This window comes from Amia ocellicauda, chromosome 18 (genome assembly GCF_036373705.1).
Source record: "Amia ocellicauda isolate fAmiCal2 chromosome 18, fAmiCal2.hap1, whole genome shotgun sequence".
Taxonomy (NCBI): domain Eukaryota; kingdom Metazoa; phylum Chordata; class Actinopteri; order Amiiformes; family Amiidae; genus Amia; species Amia ocellicauda.
Window position 1 is genome coordinate 26,684,546 of NC_089867.1, and position 17,899 is coordinate 26,702,444.

General features: G+C 41.5%; 1 protein-coding gene across 3 annotated transcripts in view; it reads right to left on the reverse strand.

The window, feature by feature from the left end:
* Positions 1 to 1,529: 1,529 nt before the first annotated feature.
* Positions 1,530 to 17,899, reverse strand: part of cdc42 (cell division cycle 42) — a 28,919-nt gene continuing 12,549 nt past the window's right edge. For 2 of the 3 annotated variants that reach the window (XM_066691446.1, XM_066691447.1), the window contains exons 2-6: positions 13,573 to 13,719; positions 12,652 to 12,724; positions 10,609 to 10,718; positions 9,830 to 10,027; positions 1,530 to 2,872 (exon numbers count right to left, since the gene is read on the reverse strand). In XM_066691446.1, coding sequence (XP_066547543.1) covers positions 2,783 to 2,872; positions 9,830 to 10,027; positions 10,609 to 10,718; positions 12,652 to 12,724; positions 13,573 to 13,677 — 576 coding nt within the window. In that variant the 5' untranslated portion in view covers positions 13,678 to 13,719 and the 3' untranslated portion in view covers positions 1,530 to 2,782. Of the gene's footprint in view, positions 2,873 to 5,188; positions 6,020 to 9,829; positions 10,028 to 10,608; positions 10,719 to 12,651; positions 12,725 to 13,572; positions 13,720 to 17,899 lie in introns of those variants that run through there. The other variant, XM_066691448.1, reaches the window with a different exon arrangement.

Below are 17,899 nucleotides of genomic sequence, written 5' to 3' on the forward strand. Positions count from 1 at the left end.
AGGTCAGTATTGTATTTGTTGTTCTGTATTTGAGCAGTTTATTTTAGCCATTGACTGTTCATTAACATTACAGTTATACAACGATCCACATTCATCACCACTATTGGTTTAAGGCCAAGAGGAATAACAAATAAAAACGTTCAAGACCTACGGCCAAAACGGCAAAGTAAAAAAACGTTTCCCTTATCGGGTCTTGATTTAGAAGTTAAGGTTTGGTCTGGTGTGTCAATTAGTGACTTAAATGCATCAGCTATTAAGCCCTAAAATATCCTTGAGAATATTCTGAAAATGAGAAGTACCCACAGCCTCCGTTTACACAATGAATCATAGGAGAGGTCAGCAGGGGAAGTGAAAGGGCCAGGGAACATGACGTCACATCTTCTGAGACGATGTCAGAGTGCGGAGTCGACACAGACGAGGCCATCAGTCATTCACTGCAGCTGCTGTCTGAAGAGTGCGGGCCGAAGCAATTGCACACTAATTAAGATGATACGCTCACCTAAAGTTGTGTACCTGCCACAAGTATTGCCAAAAGAGAGAGAACCCAATACTGCTCACGTCTAGGAGCTGCCAGTGTCCAATAAGAGGAAGGCAGTGTTATTATTATTATTTTTTCTTGTACCCATTATTGATGGCTTGTAAACAAACGACCGCAGCAGGAAATGTGGCGTCCGTTGGAGGTCCACATGAGGGCCGGGGGGGACGGTCACATGCCCTCACCGGTCAATAACCATCGACTGGTGTATCGTCGGCAAAACAGCCGCGGTGACGTCTCTCACTGACACAGAGCACCCAGTCCGTCAGCTACTGCAAAATCAGAACCGCTTTTATAACAAAAGGTTACACATTAGAATAATTGGCAGGAAATGAAGAGGGGAATCTGATGGGGGATTCCCTTTAACTCACCCATCTGTCTGTCCAGTCATGTCTCCTTCCCTCTGAATGCCTCCGCGACCTTCATCTAGCAGGTCGGCAACAAGGCCCAGAGATGCATACACCTTCTTTACTTTTCACCTCAGAAAGTCATCCTAATTAGAGCTCAACACTGTGTGGCAGAAAAGCCCCCCCCGATCAGTTCTGTGCATTTTGGGGAATGATTTTGGGTAGTTTTCAGGCATCACTGGATGAGCCAGATCCTAGTGAATGGATGGGCTGAATGACTTCCTACCATTGGAATTGTGCTTGTGCCTCAGTCTGAAGGAAAACTTCAGAAGGTAAAGGATTAACATCTCTATTTGTACCTTTCAGGACAGTACTTGTGTTTGTTAAAATCACTGACCAAGCAGTGTATAATAGAATGGATGCATTTAGTTTTTTTAACAGAACAAAATCACTCATGTAACAAACCCACACTGGATCAATACCAATATCAATACCAATTTGGCCTCTATAAATTGGGTTACATTGATTTACTGATCCACATTTCAAAGGTCTGTTTTTTGTTTTTGTTTTGTTCTAATCTAGAACAACTTGTCTAGTTATGAAGAGACCACATTGATGGAAATGCAGATGAATAAATAAAAAATGTGGGCAATTAAGGTATAAGTTTAATATTTTGAAAAGAATGCATATACAAAGAACCGAGACATCAGACAAAAGCATTTGGTTCCACACCAGTAAGGTTATAAGATCTAGTTGGTGAAAATGTGAAACGTTCCTTTATAAAAATGGGAAAAACAAAAAAAACAAAAGGTTTTGGTAAAAACGCATAACACTGGAGTCTACAACAGCAACTTAACCAGCTTACAATTATTAAGATTAATCTAGCCAGAGGAACCGGCACGGCCGCCCACATGCATCAAGACAAGGTCTGATAAGTGTCTAATTGGTCCATGGCACCACATTAGAATACCTCTTGTTCGGCTAACACTGTTTCTCCCCGCCTGGAGTATCCCATCCCCCCCACCCCCCGCCACTTCAACACTCAAAGGAAAAGATTTAAGTTATTTTGTTAATGTCGCAAACGTCGACAAAAGTTTGTCGACCAAAATAAAAATAAAGACATTTGCCATCCACAAACCATTTCCATGCACTTCATTAAAATGATACAGTAAGAAAACTGCCGAGCTGCGGCAACCGCGCCCGTCTGTCTGGGGTGGGCGACACCGACCCCCCACACACAAGCGGCTTGCCGTGTCGGCAGGGGAGGACCACTTGGGAGTATTATTTTTTTCTTCCCCCCCAACCATTCGGCATTTAAAAAAGGTTTAAAAAGGAGAGCTCATGCAGTGCCAGTGCAGTGGCATTGACCACATTTTGCAGAGCTGTCAAATTAAATGTTTCTAATCGTAAAAAGCACGATCGATCGGCCATTTCTCACAGTTCCTATTACTGGGGCGATCGTCTCTCGTCCTTTAAAAGAAAGAACTGAAGTAATCTCGACATAGTTATCGCTGGGCATTCCAATGTGGCACTTAGGATCACAATTAAATCCCCCCGCCCCCCCATTACTGAAACGTTACAAATGAATCACTGCAGCAAATCTTTAAAATAATAATTATAATAACAAAAAAAAGTACAGGATTCGGAGAATATAAATCATAAAAAAAGTCTACTACAATGTTACAATAAAAGGGAACAGTCACAAAAAGGTTCACTTTAATCATTTTTTTTCCAACCCACTGTTGTGCCTGCAGGGTAATCTCTCTTACATCTTTATTGCAGAATAAAATCTGACTTGGTTTTTTTTTTTTTTTTTTTTTTTTTTTCCAAACATTGCTTTCGAGTACAAAGCTGACGGTCAGCCCGAGCAGAGGAGGGGCGAAGAGAGAGGGCCATCCGTTCATAGCAGCCTACACTTGCGTCTCTTCTTCGGCTCCGGCGGCTCCAGGGCGGCCAAAATGGCTTCGTCAAATACATTCTTCAGTCCTTTCTGAAAGCAGAGAGCGGGAGAAACAGGCTGGGACTCATTTCACTTTCACAAACAAGAAGAGCAAAATAAACGAGGAAGATGTGAGGCATGGAGACTGAGTTTATGAAGGTGGAGGAATCAGGTTTGCATTTTCCCCCAGGATAAAACTGTTCTTAATGGAGCCCCTTCTCCACAGAATAGCTTTGATTATAAAGGGTTATCAGCCAGATATCAGTCTGGACTGTTTAAACACTTTTTCAATGCTCCACATATTTTCAATTGCATTTAAAGAGTCTGAAGTAATATGAAAAAAGTTCTTCCCTCATCTAATGGCAAGTTTTCATCCTAACACTAGGGAATATTAGCACACCTTCTGTGTGTCACTGACGTAGCGTGTCAACACCGTGTCATGTGCCTGTTGAAGGCGTGTGGAAATCCTCAGCATGTTACAGCCACTTCCAACCACAAGGGCACAGACACTCAACAGCCTGCAATGGTAGTTCACTCTCGTATTGCATCCATTACTGCCAGTGCGACTGCAGAAGCCTTACGGTTGGCAGAGAAGGAGATTATATTGAAACTGAAGACCGCTGGCTATACCAGCTCAGCATCTGATCTCAAAGCGAGATACTGGAGTCTCTGAATGCAGGGAGTTGCACAGAGAAAACCACTGGAAATGGGTTCAAAACCAGGCTTTCACATGTACCCCTCAGCATCACACCCATTCCCAGACAGCGGGAGTGTACCAGCGGATGTGGGAATTTACAGTGCGTCAGTGTAAATAAACAGAGCAGGGGTGCCAGACTCCACTCCTGGAGGGTTTTGGTCCCAGCCCAGCTATTGGCTCCTTAATTGGTCCGATTAAACTAACTTCTCTCCAGACTCGGAAATGTTCTATGGAGACATTCTTTAGAGTAAATTAGTAAGTAAGTAAGTAATAAGTAAGTTATCAACTGTAAAACTAAAATGTGAAAGTTTTCTAAAAGCCTGCTTGAGAAATAACATTTATTGAGTAACAGATCTGTTGGAACACAAACCAGCACACAGTGGCTCGGCCTTCAGGACTGATCCAGAAAACTAGTGTTGTGTTGGCCAGACACGCAAATAACAGAAAACATTAATAGTCTAGCTCTATACCTATACATTAATATAAATTTGATAATTTTGAACTAAAAGTACAAGATAAAGACCAGAGCATGTGCACTTATTTTCTTATCTGCAAGAAATGGTTCTGATACCATAAAATACAATGCTGACCAGGACAGTTCTTCTATGCATGCACTGGGGTTTCCTGTTTGTAAATGGCAGGACGCTGGATCAGATGCATGCTTGGACTAACACTGAATAAAAACTAAAAACAGCAACCAATATATTTCAAGGAAACAAAATGCATGCTGGAAATGAAATTAGACGAGGAATGTGAACGTTGCCAAATTAAACACACACTGAACAAGAAAGTGGAGGTGCAGAGCACACGGGTAGACACAGGCTGTGGGATTCAAACGAAAAGCGGGGAGAGGGATAAGGTGGGGGATGGAATACACTAAAAGCATACCCAAACCTCATTTATATATTCATATATAAATAAATACATAAAACGACAAGAAAATGAGAACATCCACACAATGGGAAATAAAACTTCTTTACACACAGACATGTAAGCCCAAGCTTTTGCTCACGTTGCTTTTTCGACTTTGATGTTTAATATTTATGCCAGTTGGGATTAAACTTCAATCCGCTCTTTCCATTTTTTTTTGTGTTCTATAGAAGGACGGAAGGCATGAGTGTCAGCCAGTGTAAGCATTCCATACGCACAGCCCGCTTACGGAGACTTAACTCGTCAGGTGACGGCTGCGGTTTTTTGATTGTTTGGAGTCTGTGGCTAATGGTGCCTCGATCGGTGACCCAGTGACACCAAAAAAGCCACCCCATTTTCCATCCCCAGCGCTTTAGTGTGTTCACAACCTTGGGGAACTCCCATTCCTCACCAGAACAGCTCATCGGAAGCATCAAAACTACATGGTAAAAGTTATGCACTGTACACCGATTTCAGGTACCATTTTGAACAGACTGCTTTGCCCTCTTTATGCAAGTCCAGAAGGACCAAATGTACAGGCTAAAAGCTAAGGCCATGTCCTCGCTACATCACAGATCGAGAAGTTGTCCTCAGCAGGTTTCTAGCATTGATAACATGAACACAGAGAGCAAACTATTTTTAAAATGGCTTGGAAGACACCAGTGGTCTTCACAATGGAGCGCATGGACAGGGCTGACGGGAGGGGGGTGAACACTAATTTGCCAGTTCATCAAGAAAGCAAGAGATGGGACAGGAACAGGTTGGCAATTTCAGTTTTCCTTTATTCAGTTCACACATCATTTCACAAGTTTATATTGGGTTTTTCATTCAAGATCTCATGTGACACCAACATCGTCATTGTCTGCTGGCAAACCATAGCCACGGTCTGCTCAGTATAGAACGAATATCCTATAATACATTAGTAATAGTACAAAAAAAAAAAAAAATTATATAATACACTGACATAAGGAATGGAAAATATCTTAAAATCAGTCTTACTTCACAATGCATTCAGCTGCAGGAGAAAATCCAAAAACAGAAGTTTTGGTTTTTATCTTTTGAGTCCTGCCAAAAATAATACACTAACCACTTAGAACATCATATAAAGCATTTTTTGTTTGTTTTATTTAAAAAAAAAAAAAAAAAACTAAAACTAAACTCCAAGAATGGCCACAGACACCTTCTTTAGACCAAAGAGCAAGAAAGCACTGATGTAGAGAAGGTGTTCTCAATTGGGTGAATACACAATAACATCCTTGTATCGCACGTGATTCAAGAATGGGGGTATCAGTCCTTAGAATAAGGGCCAAAAAAGAAAAGGGAAGAGAGGAAAAATAAAAATAAAAAGCACAGTTACAGAAAGCAAGATATTTCAATTGAGGATACCAGGAATTTTAAAATGTGGTAGCTGAGTGTTTATTGGACGCAGAGACATTTTTACAGTAGAAGAGGGAACAAGGAAGCAGCGAACAAGGGAGGGGGGGGAGGGAGAAAGTTTTTTTTTAGAATATACAGCACTTCCGTTTTCGCTGAGTTTCAGGCGGTTCAAGGGCAGCTAGGATAGCTTCATCAAATACATTCTTCAGACCTCTCTACAAAGACAGAGGGGGAGGGAAAGAGAATAGCATCAAGGTTAGCAGTCAGCGCACACAGGTTAGAAAGCAAAGCACATGAGATCCCTGCCGAGGGCCTGAATAACTGGGAGCAGAGACATGTGGGCAGGGAGGTCAAGGGCTAAATCGGCAGTGCGGCCCAGAGGAAGGATAGAAAACTGCCACCACGGCTCAGAGAAAGAGGTTTAAACAGGTTAGCAGGAAGCGAGACAAATAAGTAGCTAACAGGCTGGCTACTGTGCTACAAGATGTGACAAACACAGAGGCATGAATTAGTCATTTTATTGTTTAAAGAGGAGGTGAAAATATTGTATCTTGGCCACAGTGACTTGTTGATCAAGGCTGGCCAGTCACTGGAAAACCAAAACTACAGATCGTGCTACGAAAACACAGCGCAATTGATACCTCAAGGATTCCTACGAGACTCAACACTGGAGACGCGAGGGCGATGCTCACTCTGATGGGGCTGGAGCGCAGGGTTAGTCGAGCCACTGTAGCACAGTCTCCTGCTTGATCAGAAGCATTTATAAGCTGGATGTGAAGTTTATTTAATGGTGGGAGCAGAGCAATGATCTTAATCCTCATGTGTAGCACAGTGATCTGATCTTTAATCCTGAATTACAAAGGAGTTTGCTTCTCTCCATTAGCATTATACCTACACTGGGTAAAGCGTGGCTCTAGGACTATGAAGCACTTAGAGCCCCAGTTTGTGTGACACACACTGCTAATGATGCTGTGTACGAACTGAATGGTCACAGTACGCCACCCGTTTACACACACTGGTCCAGTGAAGTGACTGGCCATCGTCTTTATTGCGATACTGATTGGCAGTTAACCAAATTAGAGATTGTTTATTAATTTGAATACCTTACCCCATTAATGTGTATAATAATGACAATTATATTAATAGTTAAGTGTATAATTAGATCAATTCTAAATTATTTTTCCAATGCGCTTTACAAGTCTTTCTGGGCATCCCTCCACGTTCGCCTCAATTTAAAATCCAACATTAACAAACTATGGGAAATTAAACGCAGTTAAATGGCACCCACTTCAATTTAACTGCAACACATTTAGTCCGTGAAATAAGCCACATTTGGATTGACACAAACTCGGTCAGTGCTGGAGCCAGGTACTATTTTGAGAGTATTATTTTTTTCCCTAGATCTCTTCACCAGCTTCAATTTCCTGCAATTACGTAAAGAAACAGATTGCCAGACAGAGCAATCAATGGCAACACCCAGTTATTCAGCCCACACAGCAAGTCCTCAAAACCTTCTGTAAGGCAGCACGTGTTCAAACAGCACGGCTCACTTTTAAACAGCCCAGCCTATTGCCTGCTGGAGGCCCGATTCCCCAGGTGAGCCTCGCACCACTTCTCGATCACTCGGAGGAGGCCGTTATAAAATAAATCAATTCCCAAGATCATTCTGAACTCAAGACACCAAGTACATTCTGTAAACGTGAATGGAGCAGATATATTCGTCTCTCAGAAGTCAAGTGTTATCAACATGGTTTCACAGCAGTCACAGTGCTCTTTGGTTACAAGAGGAACTGGCCTCAAGATGGAAAACATACATTGACAGACCAGTACAGGGATTTGCACAAGAGCTGCATTTGCACAAAAGTCAGTTAGCAATGACTGGTTAATGAGAACAATTCCCAAAGATGATCAGATCAAAGCATTACAGATCTTTATTACCCCTCAAAGTTGTAGCAACCAAGGTGAGGAAATAATTAAAGTTTTTGATGGTTCCAATTATTTGTGAAATGTCCAGCTCATGAGTTAATAAACTGGGTGAGATACAGTAAAGGAAGGAGTGGTTTCTTTTAGAACGGCCTCGTTCAAGAGCGAAAACTGCAGCACTTCAGACAGTACAGTGTTCATTTTTATTGTCAATTTTTTGTTGATCAACTTGTCCACTGTGATGACAGAGGCCAAGACACAAACGTGCACAGTGTGGCAGTGCGGCAGGCACAAAGTATCAAGCTTTAAATTCTGGGTATTCTGGGGGAATAACACAGTCAGACTGCAGGAAAAAGGTCTTCCTGGTCACTAAATCCTGCCAGTCTCTAGTGAAAGAACTTGCAAGGCAAAGCACTGGATTCACACAATGATGAGACTTCCCAGGATTAGAACATAGAAATCTTTCTTTCCTGACAGATTTCTTCCCCCCCCACCCCATATTAGAGCTTTCTGGTAATTCCCTTCCCCTCCCATTCAGTTCTGAGAATTGAAAACTGAGCACTTGCTCATTTCCTGCAGGAATCGAGTCCACACCTATGTTGCATGACAGCAGTAGGTATTACAGCAGTTACACAACATTAGACAGCTCTGTACATCCACTGTATGGTGTGCCAATTTGAGCTCTATATGAATTTACTTCTGATATCAGTCTTCTAAGCAACAGTCTATAAAATAATAGATGCAATTTTCAAAAAGACAGTTCCACAGCTGAATAAAAAGGCTGCTTATAAAATCGTCACAATTACTACCAGCTGTTAAATGGGTAGCAGCTATTGGTCCTGTAAAGTCAGGAAAACTAATAAGCAAAACTGGAAACCTGTAGATTGAACTGGTACTGTACACTAAAGGGCTTACAAAACAGCCAGGTACAGCACTTTGGCCATCCCTTCTCGATGGGTCAAAAGCTGCGCTTCAGTAATTGTTTTTGGCTGCACCAATTACAGTTCAGCACGCAGCACTTACAGATTCAAAGGGGGGGCTTGAAGCTAAATCAAACCCTGCGATTGGACAGTTGTAATACATTTCTGTAGCAGAAAAGGACAAGTTGTTGCGTGAAAACACCACCAGTTCATCGCTGAAGCTCAGTCTCTTCCACAAGAAAATAAAAGAATCCATCCAGGTACAGATGAACGGGCCAGGCATTTCGAAGTGGGACTAAGCATTACAAAGAAGAGAATACCTTTCATTTTCTAACCATCAAATGTCTTAACCCGTGTCTCTGTGCAAATTAGTGCCAAGTCAGGCTCCACTTTCTTGTTCTTGCATGTTTCAAGTTTTTTTCTTTAACACAAAAATGTCACAAGGCATTAAGGTGATAAAATAAAACCCATGTGCAGCAGCTGTGAAGACAGTCAACTTTGCTTTTAAAAATACACTGAAATTAAAAATACTTCCACTCACCTTCCGACGAATCATAGGAGAGAGAGAGAGAGAGAGAGAGAGAGAGAACCCACAGAAAAGTTTTTCCTCCTACACAATGGAGTCTGAGCAGGGTGGACCCCCCCCCAATCTCCAACCACAGGCACTGCTGAGACTTAACACCTGAACAACCTGTTTCAGTTGCATCGATGTGACCCAAAACTGGAGTGATTTAAAAGGCAATCTCAAATGGAGCACACTTCAAAATCTAACTGGATATTTTTTGGGGAAGTTTCCAAAGGAGGAACACTGGGAGGCTGATGATGCCCCAGTGTGAGGGACTGGGAGCAGACGCATTTCACACGGGTATAGCTGTAGCTCACAGAAAGGAAAAGATCCCAGATTACAAATGGTTATTAAGTTCAGACGCGCAGTAATGCCTTTAGTGCTTGTGCCAATTCGAGCTGAAATCCTCACACACTGTGAAGCAGATTTTCCATCCCTACTTCCAGTCTGCCTCCAAGCTCGTCCGAGGCTCGCTGCTCCTCTCTACCTCTCCCTCTCCCAGCCGCTGGTGAAGTGCTGACCATGTCTCGCTCATGCAGTCCTGACTGACACAGCGGCCATCACCCCCACAAGGCCCTTCAGGGTGCCACCCCCCCCCGCCCGCCGGGCTGTCGTACCTGTGTGAGAGCGGAGCACTCCACGTACTTCACCGCCTTCAGGTCGCGGGCCAGCTTTTCGGCCGTCTCAGGGGTGATGGGCTTCTGTTTGTTCTTGGCGAGCTTCTCGATTGTCGAGGGGTCGTCCCGCAAGTCGATCTGCGTCCCCACCAGCAGGAATGGAGTCTTTGGACAGTGATGAGTGATCTCAGGTACCCACTGTTACAATTAAAATAAGGACATGGGCTTAGTGAAAGTGTCCCATTATTACATTCTGGAGTCACATCTGTTCAATGAAACTTAAAAATCTAAGCCCTCCATTTAGAATTGGATTGCCTGTATGCCATCCCACTACTAAATTATACATTCAGCAGATCAATACTGACAGTCGAGTTTCCACTACGCTGACGTAAGGCTGGTCCATCTGTCCTTTCAAAGTAACTGGACTGTATATCAGCAAAATGGACGATGTAACGGGACTGGACAGAAAGTGTGCTTTAATGAAAGAACTGGAGCTATTCAAATTAAAAGGTCTTCAACTTTGAAAAACTATAAGGTGAACTTTTAAATGTACATTAGAAAGACTTTTGGTAAATTAAACACACAGGCATCAACATAAATGTGTGCCAAGCAAATGGGTATATAATGAAATACCCATGGATGTAAAAGATGGCAAGCCTCCGATAAATTTATTATCCATTTAATAACGAGTATTTTTGTTCAAAGTCCATAGTCCAGGACAGCAGTAGCAGTGATTCAAGACCTAGGAAGGGAGAAGCATCACAAGAAAACTGACCAACCTTTTCTTTAACGTTTTCAAATGAAGAAGGTGAAACGACAGAGAAACAGACTAAAAACACATCCGTCTGAGGATAGCTCAGGGGTCGTAACCTATCGTAGTCTTCCTGACCTGCAGACAGAGGAGGAGAGAACGTTAGATCACTGAAACACAGAGGACAGCCTAGTAACCCAAGGCCCATGCTGAGACACCATCACTGCATCTCTGAACCTTTTCAGCTTTCACATCAAATGTGATAAAAGGGGATTTCACACAAGGACCAAGAGAAGCAAAAAGCCTTTTCTGTATGCCTTCCAAACTTAGGTTGACATGACACTTGTGTTAATGGTTAAAGGATTCAAGAGGCCAAACAATCACTTGCTGCTCATTTACATCAAGTACAGTCCGAGAACTTTAGATTAAATGCATTTTATTTATTTTTCTGCTCGTTTAACTCAAATCCAGCCTGTGATCTCCAGTACAGTGCAAATCGACCCTTGAGAGACATACGATTAAGAAACTTGTGGCATTTTTAGTTCCCGGTTCCCACTACACAAGTGTACTTCTCATTTGTTTTAGGGTTTTATTTATGTGTAGGTTTTTATTTAATATACAGCCTTGCACTGTTTCACAGTTCCTTCTGTCGATCAGAAGTCCCCTTGGACAAAGACGTCAAGTAAACTATTCAAGAACAAGAGAAACTCATCACAAGTCATATTCCGCAATTAATCAGAGTATCTCAAGCCAGATGTGGGAAAGTCACAGTGATTCACAGATAGAAGATGAACCTCACAACACTCAGGATGAAATGTTTCACACCCAGGAGTGGTGCTGTGCTCATCCGCAGCTCACTCCTTTCCTGAACAGCTGGCCTAAGCGCCAAGCGGCTGTCAGGAAACACGCCCTGCGGCCCTGAGCCATGACTTCCTGTTCACGCATCTACAACGTACACCAGCCTCCACCAAGAGGAAAGAGAAAATAAATACATACAACTGAAACCCAAGTGGATGCTGGGAATGTTACAAGAATTATAAGACCCTCACAAGGACTCCAAAAAACTGGGCTCTATCAGATCGCAGGTTAATAGTGTTGTGATCTGCAGTCCTTTACATTGCCGTTTGATCGCACTTCCAGGTTGAACCCTCACCTCAAGTCGCGTGAAGCCACTTAAGGCATCAGAGGCCACATAACGGGTAAACAGACCTGCTTGAGATTGTGTGTTCACCATTTCACCTACCTGATAACTAGATTGAGAAGCATTTCAAGCATTGGGAACAGTGGGATATCAGAGGGAATAAAACTGCTTTTGGTTTGGAAATGAGAACCAGTCTTCGTTATGAAGGTAAATTAACTGGACTGTCATGGGTTAAAGGATCTAGCCCGTTAAGGGTAACAATAATGACATCCCCAATTTAGACTGTTCATTTGAGGTGGTTGGCCATTAAAGACCAGACAAAACCTAATAAGTTAATTTCCTGTGGGGGCCAGGACACAGGTTGCCATGTCCTGATTGCCGAGTCCAAACTGGTCTGCTCAGAAGTACCTCTACTTAGGATGGCAAGGAAGTGCCTAAAAGGCTTAAAAGGTTTGAGATTGATATGGTTTTGTATATTCATAAGGTTTTTGCCGTTATGCATTTTATATCCATGTACATAAAACATTTAACTTGTAGTTTCAAACACCACCACTACTGAACCTAGTATTAGAAGTCTACTTTTTATTCTATTATTTTTTGAATATCTGGATTTGTTTACCGATTGGGTTTATGTAAAGGGACTTATCAAGTAGCCAAATATAACTGGCATCAGATGGTTTATTTTATTCACAGGATCTGATCAAATTTACAGGACTGTGTGAAGTTGGGTCACTCATCTCACTATATTGTTGTTTTGATACTGATTTTTACCTTCCTGTTTAACGGGAATCTTGGAAAAAATGCTGTTCTATCATTACATTCTATTGTTTTGCAGCACCGATATATATATATATATTAATTTTTTTTTAAATAAAAAAATAACCAAAAATCGAATTAAAAGCAAAGCATACAATATTAAGCATACTGTACCTGCAGTATCAAATAGTCCTAGAGTATACGGTTCACCACCGATCATAACCGTTACTGCATAGTTATCGAAGACCTGGAACACAAAGGGGAAAAGTCTTTAGGTCAGAGGTTTATCAGACTGAATAGCAGCTACTGCTAAGCTTCCTGAAAAAGACATTTCTGAAAGATGAGGACTGGTATTATTCCCTGCACTTGATGTGCTGTGATCGGATTATCTGAGGAACGTTCCTCGGGAAGCATCTCCGCCATTTCAAAGAGGAGCTGTCGTGTCTGGCAGAGGTTTCAAAACATCTCCACAAAGCGCTCACAGCACAAACACTGACAAATCTCACACCTTCACCACCTCCTGTCAGACTTCAGTTTGGGCTTTAATATCTGGTTTTGTTGTGCTGTGTAAAATTACATGCCCCATTGGTTTCAATTAATCAGCCGTACTGGAAGCAGAGTTAGGGGCATAAAGGTGAGTTTCATAAAAAGAATTACATTAATATGGGGTGCAGCTATTGAGGTTTTGCAGTTCCCATTTCTTCAGATGGGACTGAAAACAAGGCATAGTTTTTAAATGTCCTTGGTTTGTAATATAATTGTGCTTTTGAAACCCAAAAGGCATCAATAAAAAAGATGAGCAGATTAGAAACTCGAGTCTCTCAAGATATAAAGCAGGACAGCTCAGTGGTTAAATATTCTATACAGAAAATACTAACAGCATACACAGTGACAGTTTATGAAAGCTGAAATTCCATCTATTTTAACACCAAAGTAAGATAAAAATAGACAGTGGTCATAATTGTCAGGGCATAACACTTCCACTGCCCACTTCAAAGCGCTTCAGTCCTGGGGGTCTGTTGAGCTCAAGGACTGAAGGGCATCAAAACAATTCTGAAATGTTTGCATTAACAATTTAGAGTGAAAGGGACTTACCGTTGGTACATATTCAGAGGGGAATTTGTTGGTTGTGTATGAGATTAAGAGACAAGTTTTACCCACGGCACCATCGCCCACCACAACACACTTAATCGTCTGCATAGCTTCGCTCGGTTAGCTTCCTCTATTCTCATTCAACAAGACCTGCAAAGAGAAAAGAACAGGAGAGAGGTGAGCAATAATCTCTGCAGCAATCAAAATCTCTTTAAACATTCTTCCAACACCCTGCACTCCACCACACCCCCAAACGATTGCAATATTTTCAAACAAAAAAGTAATCTGATATCTTCAGGGTAATATGAACAAATCCATATTCTGATCAACTGTACTCAAAAGACTGCTAGTGAATCCAGGTTTAAGCACCCATACTGTATTATGGCATCATATTTAGTCACTTATTTTCCAAAATAAAAACACTCCCTAATGCAATAAGGACCAAAACTGAACTATCAACTACCTCCCGAGATTCTGGAACACCATAAGGTGACGTCAAACATTGAGCGTTCCCTTTGAAGGCTAAAATGCATGCGCTTCTCACAGTAACTGCCAGCAGTCTTTGCACAGTTAAATAACGCACTGTATTCTCAAATCTCAAGATAAATAGATTTGCAATAAAGAAGTTCCCTGGAACAGGACCTGCATGTGTAAAAGTGTAGATACAGTGAACCTATCTGAGATGTAGATCTGTTAGACGATTGAGCTATGCAACTTTCTGGAGAGTTGTCCACAGAGGTTATTTTCTGGGCCCATATCCCAGTCAGTATAAAAGGAACAATGACCTCGCATTCAATTGCAGATTTATTTTCCCACAAGGATGTGGAGAAGGTTGTACAGAAGGTTTTGACCTTCAAAAGGATAGAAGCACCGAAAAAAGGCTTAAACCCTCCATCGTACTAATTTGTATGATTTATTGGCGACAAATCAAAAGAACTGCAGCTCACTTGAGCAAAACAAATCTGAACCTCCGTCTCATTAAGGTTGCATGTCATCTATATTTTGAGCAATAAATAAAGTGAAACCAAGTATGACGGGTGGATTAGAAAACACAGAGCTCCAACTATAGCAAGGTATTTTAGATGAGAAGGTGTTGTCATTTAGTTGCATTTGCTAAAACGTCTCTAGTCTAGAAGAAAAATATTAACCAGATTAGATTTTACCCGACTGGTACTTGTATCACAATAATATATAGATTTAATATAACACCGGGCAGCTTTTGTAATATTTCAATATTTATGCTGTACATGGCTGTAGAGAGGGCAAATGAAGGAATTAAAACTCTGGAAACCACAGGGGTACCATAATGTAATGTAAATCGGCACTAACTAAAATTGCACTATCGATCATTGTCAGTTAGATTTGATTTGCTACAGAACCTCTGTAAAACATTTTAAAATAATGTGTCACTGTGCTATACCCTCTAAAGGTTCAGAACGGTCATATTATTATTATTATTATTATTTCTTGGCAGACACCCTTATCCACGGCGACTTACAACATAAGGCCACGTTAGCAAATGTAGCTTTGAGGACAGCCCTAGTAATTATTACTACTACCACCATCTTTACAGAGCTGCTACTACTACTACTGGAAGTAGTATTGCGTTTTGGTTTCTACACTGAGCAACACTGAAGCAGAGTTGCACCATCCACGCAGGTTTCTAGTGAAAATCATCATAATTCTGCATCTTCTGTTGCCAGCCAAGAACAAGATGGCCAGCCATGAGAGAGAACCGAGCTCCCGTGAAGTCTGGGGATACTTGTGGAGACTGAATTCCATCCATTTTCAAAATTTGCTTGCTATTAATTCTACAGTCGGGCAATTCCACCCCCCCACGTCTTTTTCTATTATAAAGTTGACAGAAAGCCATCAGGTATCTGTGGGTGCTCAACACAGAAGCAGTTGGAGGATGCATGAAATGAGCCACTGAAGTCAGATTTTGATTGGTATACTGGAGTCATTTATTATACTATGATTTAGACAAAGAACTCAATGCTTCAATGTACAGAGAAGCTCTGAGAAGTTAAATACACACACGAGTTATAATCCATTTTCTCCTTGAAAATATCAATCTCTTTGTATGGATGTCTGATTAGGGCTGTCAGTTATTTTACATTCACTGGGACCTTTTACCACAGTGGATAACCTGTCAAATGACAGGCAACACCACAAACATCTATACACACCGTATATACAAATTCACAAGGGTAATCCTGGTATTCTTTCAAAAAGTGTGAGTAATAAGGGTATTGTATATTACACTGTACTATTGTAAAGTCTTGTTGATATAGGCATGTGCCAAACTAATACATACTTGAATCTTCATGTTTTAAACTCTGCTTCTGTTTAATGTTATAACTGGCTAACAAATTCAATATTACTATTCAAACAAATCCCAAGAAATCAAAATTGAAGCCCACTCATTAGATCAGTCAGTATTGTTTTCTCCCCAGCTTTTGTTTTGCTAGACTGCAGTGAAATAATTGGGTCTGCTGGTCACAGCTTTAGTTTTTCAGTTTCTTTGCAGATTGCCTTTCACTCTCTCTGGTTAAAGGATCAGTGGAACTGATCTGGAAGCTCAAGAGAAACCAATACCACTGGCATGCTGCTATAATGGAGTCTTCACATCGGGCTATACATTGACAAGACCACAGCCAAGCAACGTGGAAGGTTTTAGCAGAACTATGGGGTTTTCTCCTCTCCCATCAACAGCCTCAGCAATCAGTCACCACCTCTTTGCAAGAGTATCACAGATCTGAAGCCTGAAGGTCTGAAGCCTTAAAAATTACTACAAACTAATTTTGTAGACATAAAGGTGCTAAAGAAAGGAGACCTGTGTGCAGGATGTGTCAATCTATACTGTCCGGTTTTCTTCTCTCCCAACAATGCATATGAAACTGCTCCTGGACAAATGTAAAGCTGAGAGCAGGCTTTCTGTTTGAAGATGATACTTCAGGATAAGAAGAATGAGTGTTTGTAGAAGAACTGATCCTTGGTGGTTAACAAAACATTTACTCATTCCGTATATAATAACCACTGTAGGCAAAAACCACCACCTTATAACAGCAGTACAAATAAGCTTGTTTACCAAAACCCATTTTACCTCTCTGCAGGGGAGTCTCAGAGAAGATAGGGAAGTATTAAAGATGAGCAAGTTTCTTCCAATTAGACAAAAACATTCCACATTTACACTGATAAATCTGGTCTACAACTCACCACCCTGGTACACGCAGGTGTGAATGTGATCAGTGGACTTGAGCCAGAAATCGCAGAAATGCCAAACACACCTCAGATATCTGCATCATTCTGCACACTCCCCAGAAAGACAGGAAGTGGAGTCTGCCACAAGCTTTGAGGAGCCTCCCTTCCCTTCAACACCAAGACAGAGGTTGATGATACACAACACTAAAAGTGACACATTAAGAAATACATTGAGGAGGTAGCATACATTTTCTAGCTATTTCCAGCATGTGTAATTTGGCTAAAGTTCATATTCACTATATTATATATATATATATATACACTCACCTAAAGGATTATTAGGAACACCTGTTCAATTTCTCATTAATGCAATTATCTAACCAACCAATCACATGGCAGTTGCTTCAATGCATTTAGGGGTGTGGTCCTGGTCAAGACAATCTCCTGAACTCCAAACTGAATGTCTGAATGGGAAAGAAAGGTGATTTAAGCAATTTTGAGCATGGCATGGTTGTTGGTGCCAGACGGGCCGGTCTGAGTATTTCACAATCTGCTCAGTTACTGGGATTTTCACGCACAACCATTTCTAGGGTTTACAAAGAATGGTGTGAAAATGGAAAAACATTCAGTATGCGGCAGTCCTGTGGGCAAAAATGCCTTGTTGATGCTAGAGGTCAGAGGAGAATGGGCCGACTGATTCAAGCTGATAGAAGAGCAACTTTGACTGAAATAACCACTCGTTACAACCGAGGTATGCAGCAAAGCATTTGTGAAGCCACAACACGTACAACCTTGAGGCAGATGGGCTACAACAGCAGAAGACCCCACCGGGTACCACTCATCTCCACTACAAATAGGAAAAAGAGGATACAATTTGCACAAGCTCACCAAAATTGGACAGTTGAAGACTGGAAAAATGTTGCCTGGTCTGATGAGTCTCGATTTCTGTTGAGACATTCAGATGGTAGAGTCAGAATTTGGCGTAAACAGAATGAGAACATGGATCCGTCATGCCTTGTTACCACTGTACAGGCTGGTGGTGGTGGTGTAATGGTGTGGGGGATGTTTTCTTGGCACACTTTAGGCCCCTTAGTGCCAATTGGGCATCGTTTAAATGCCACGGCCT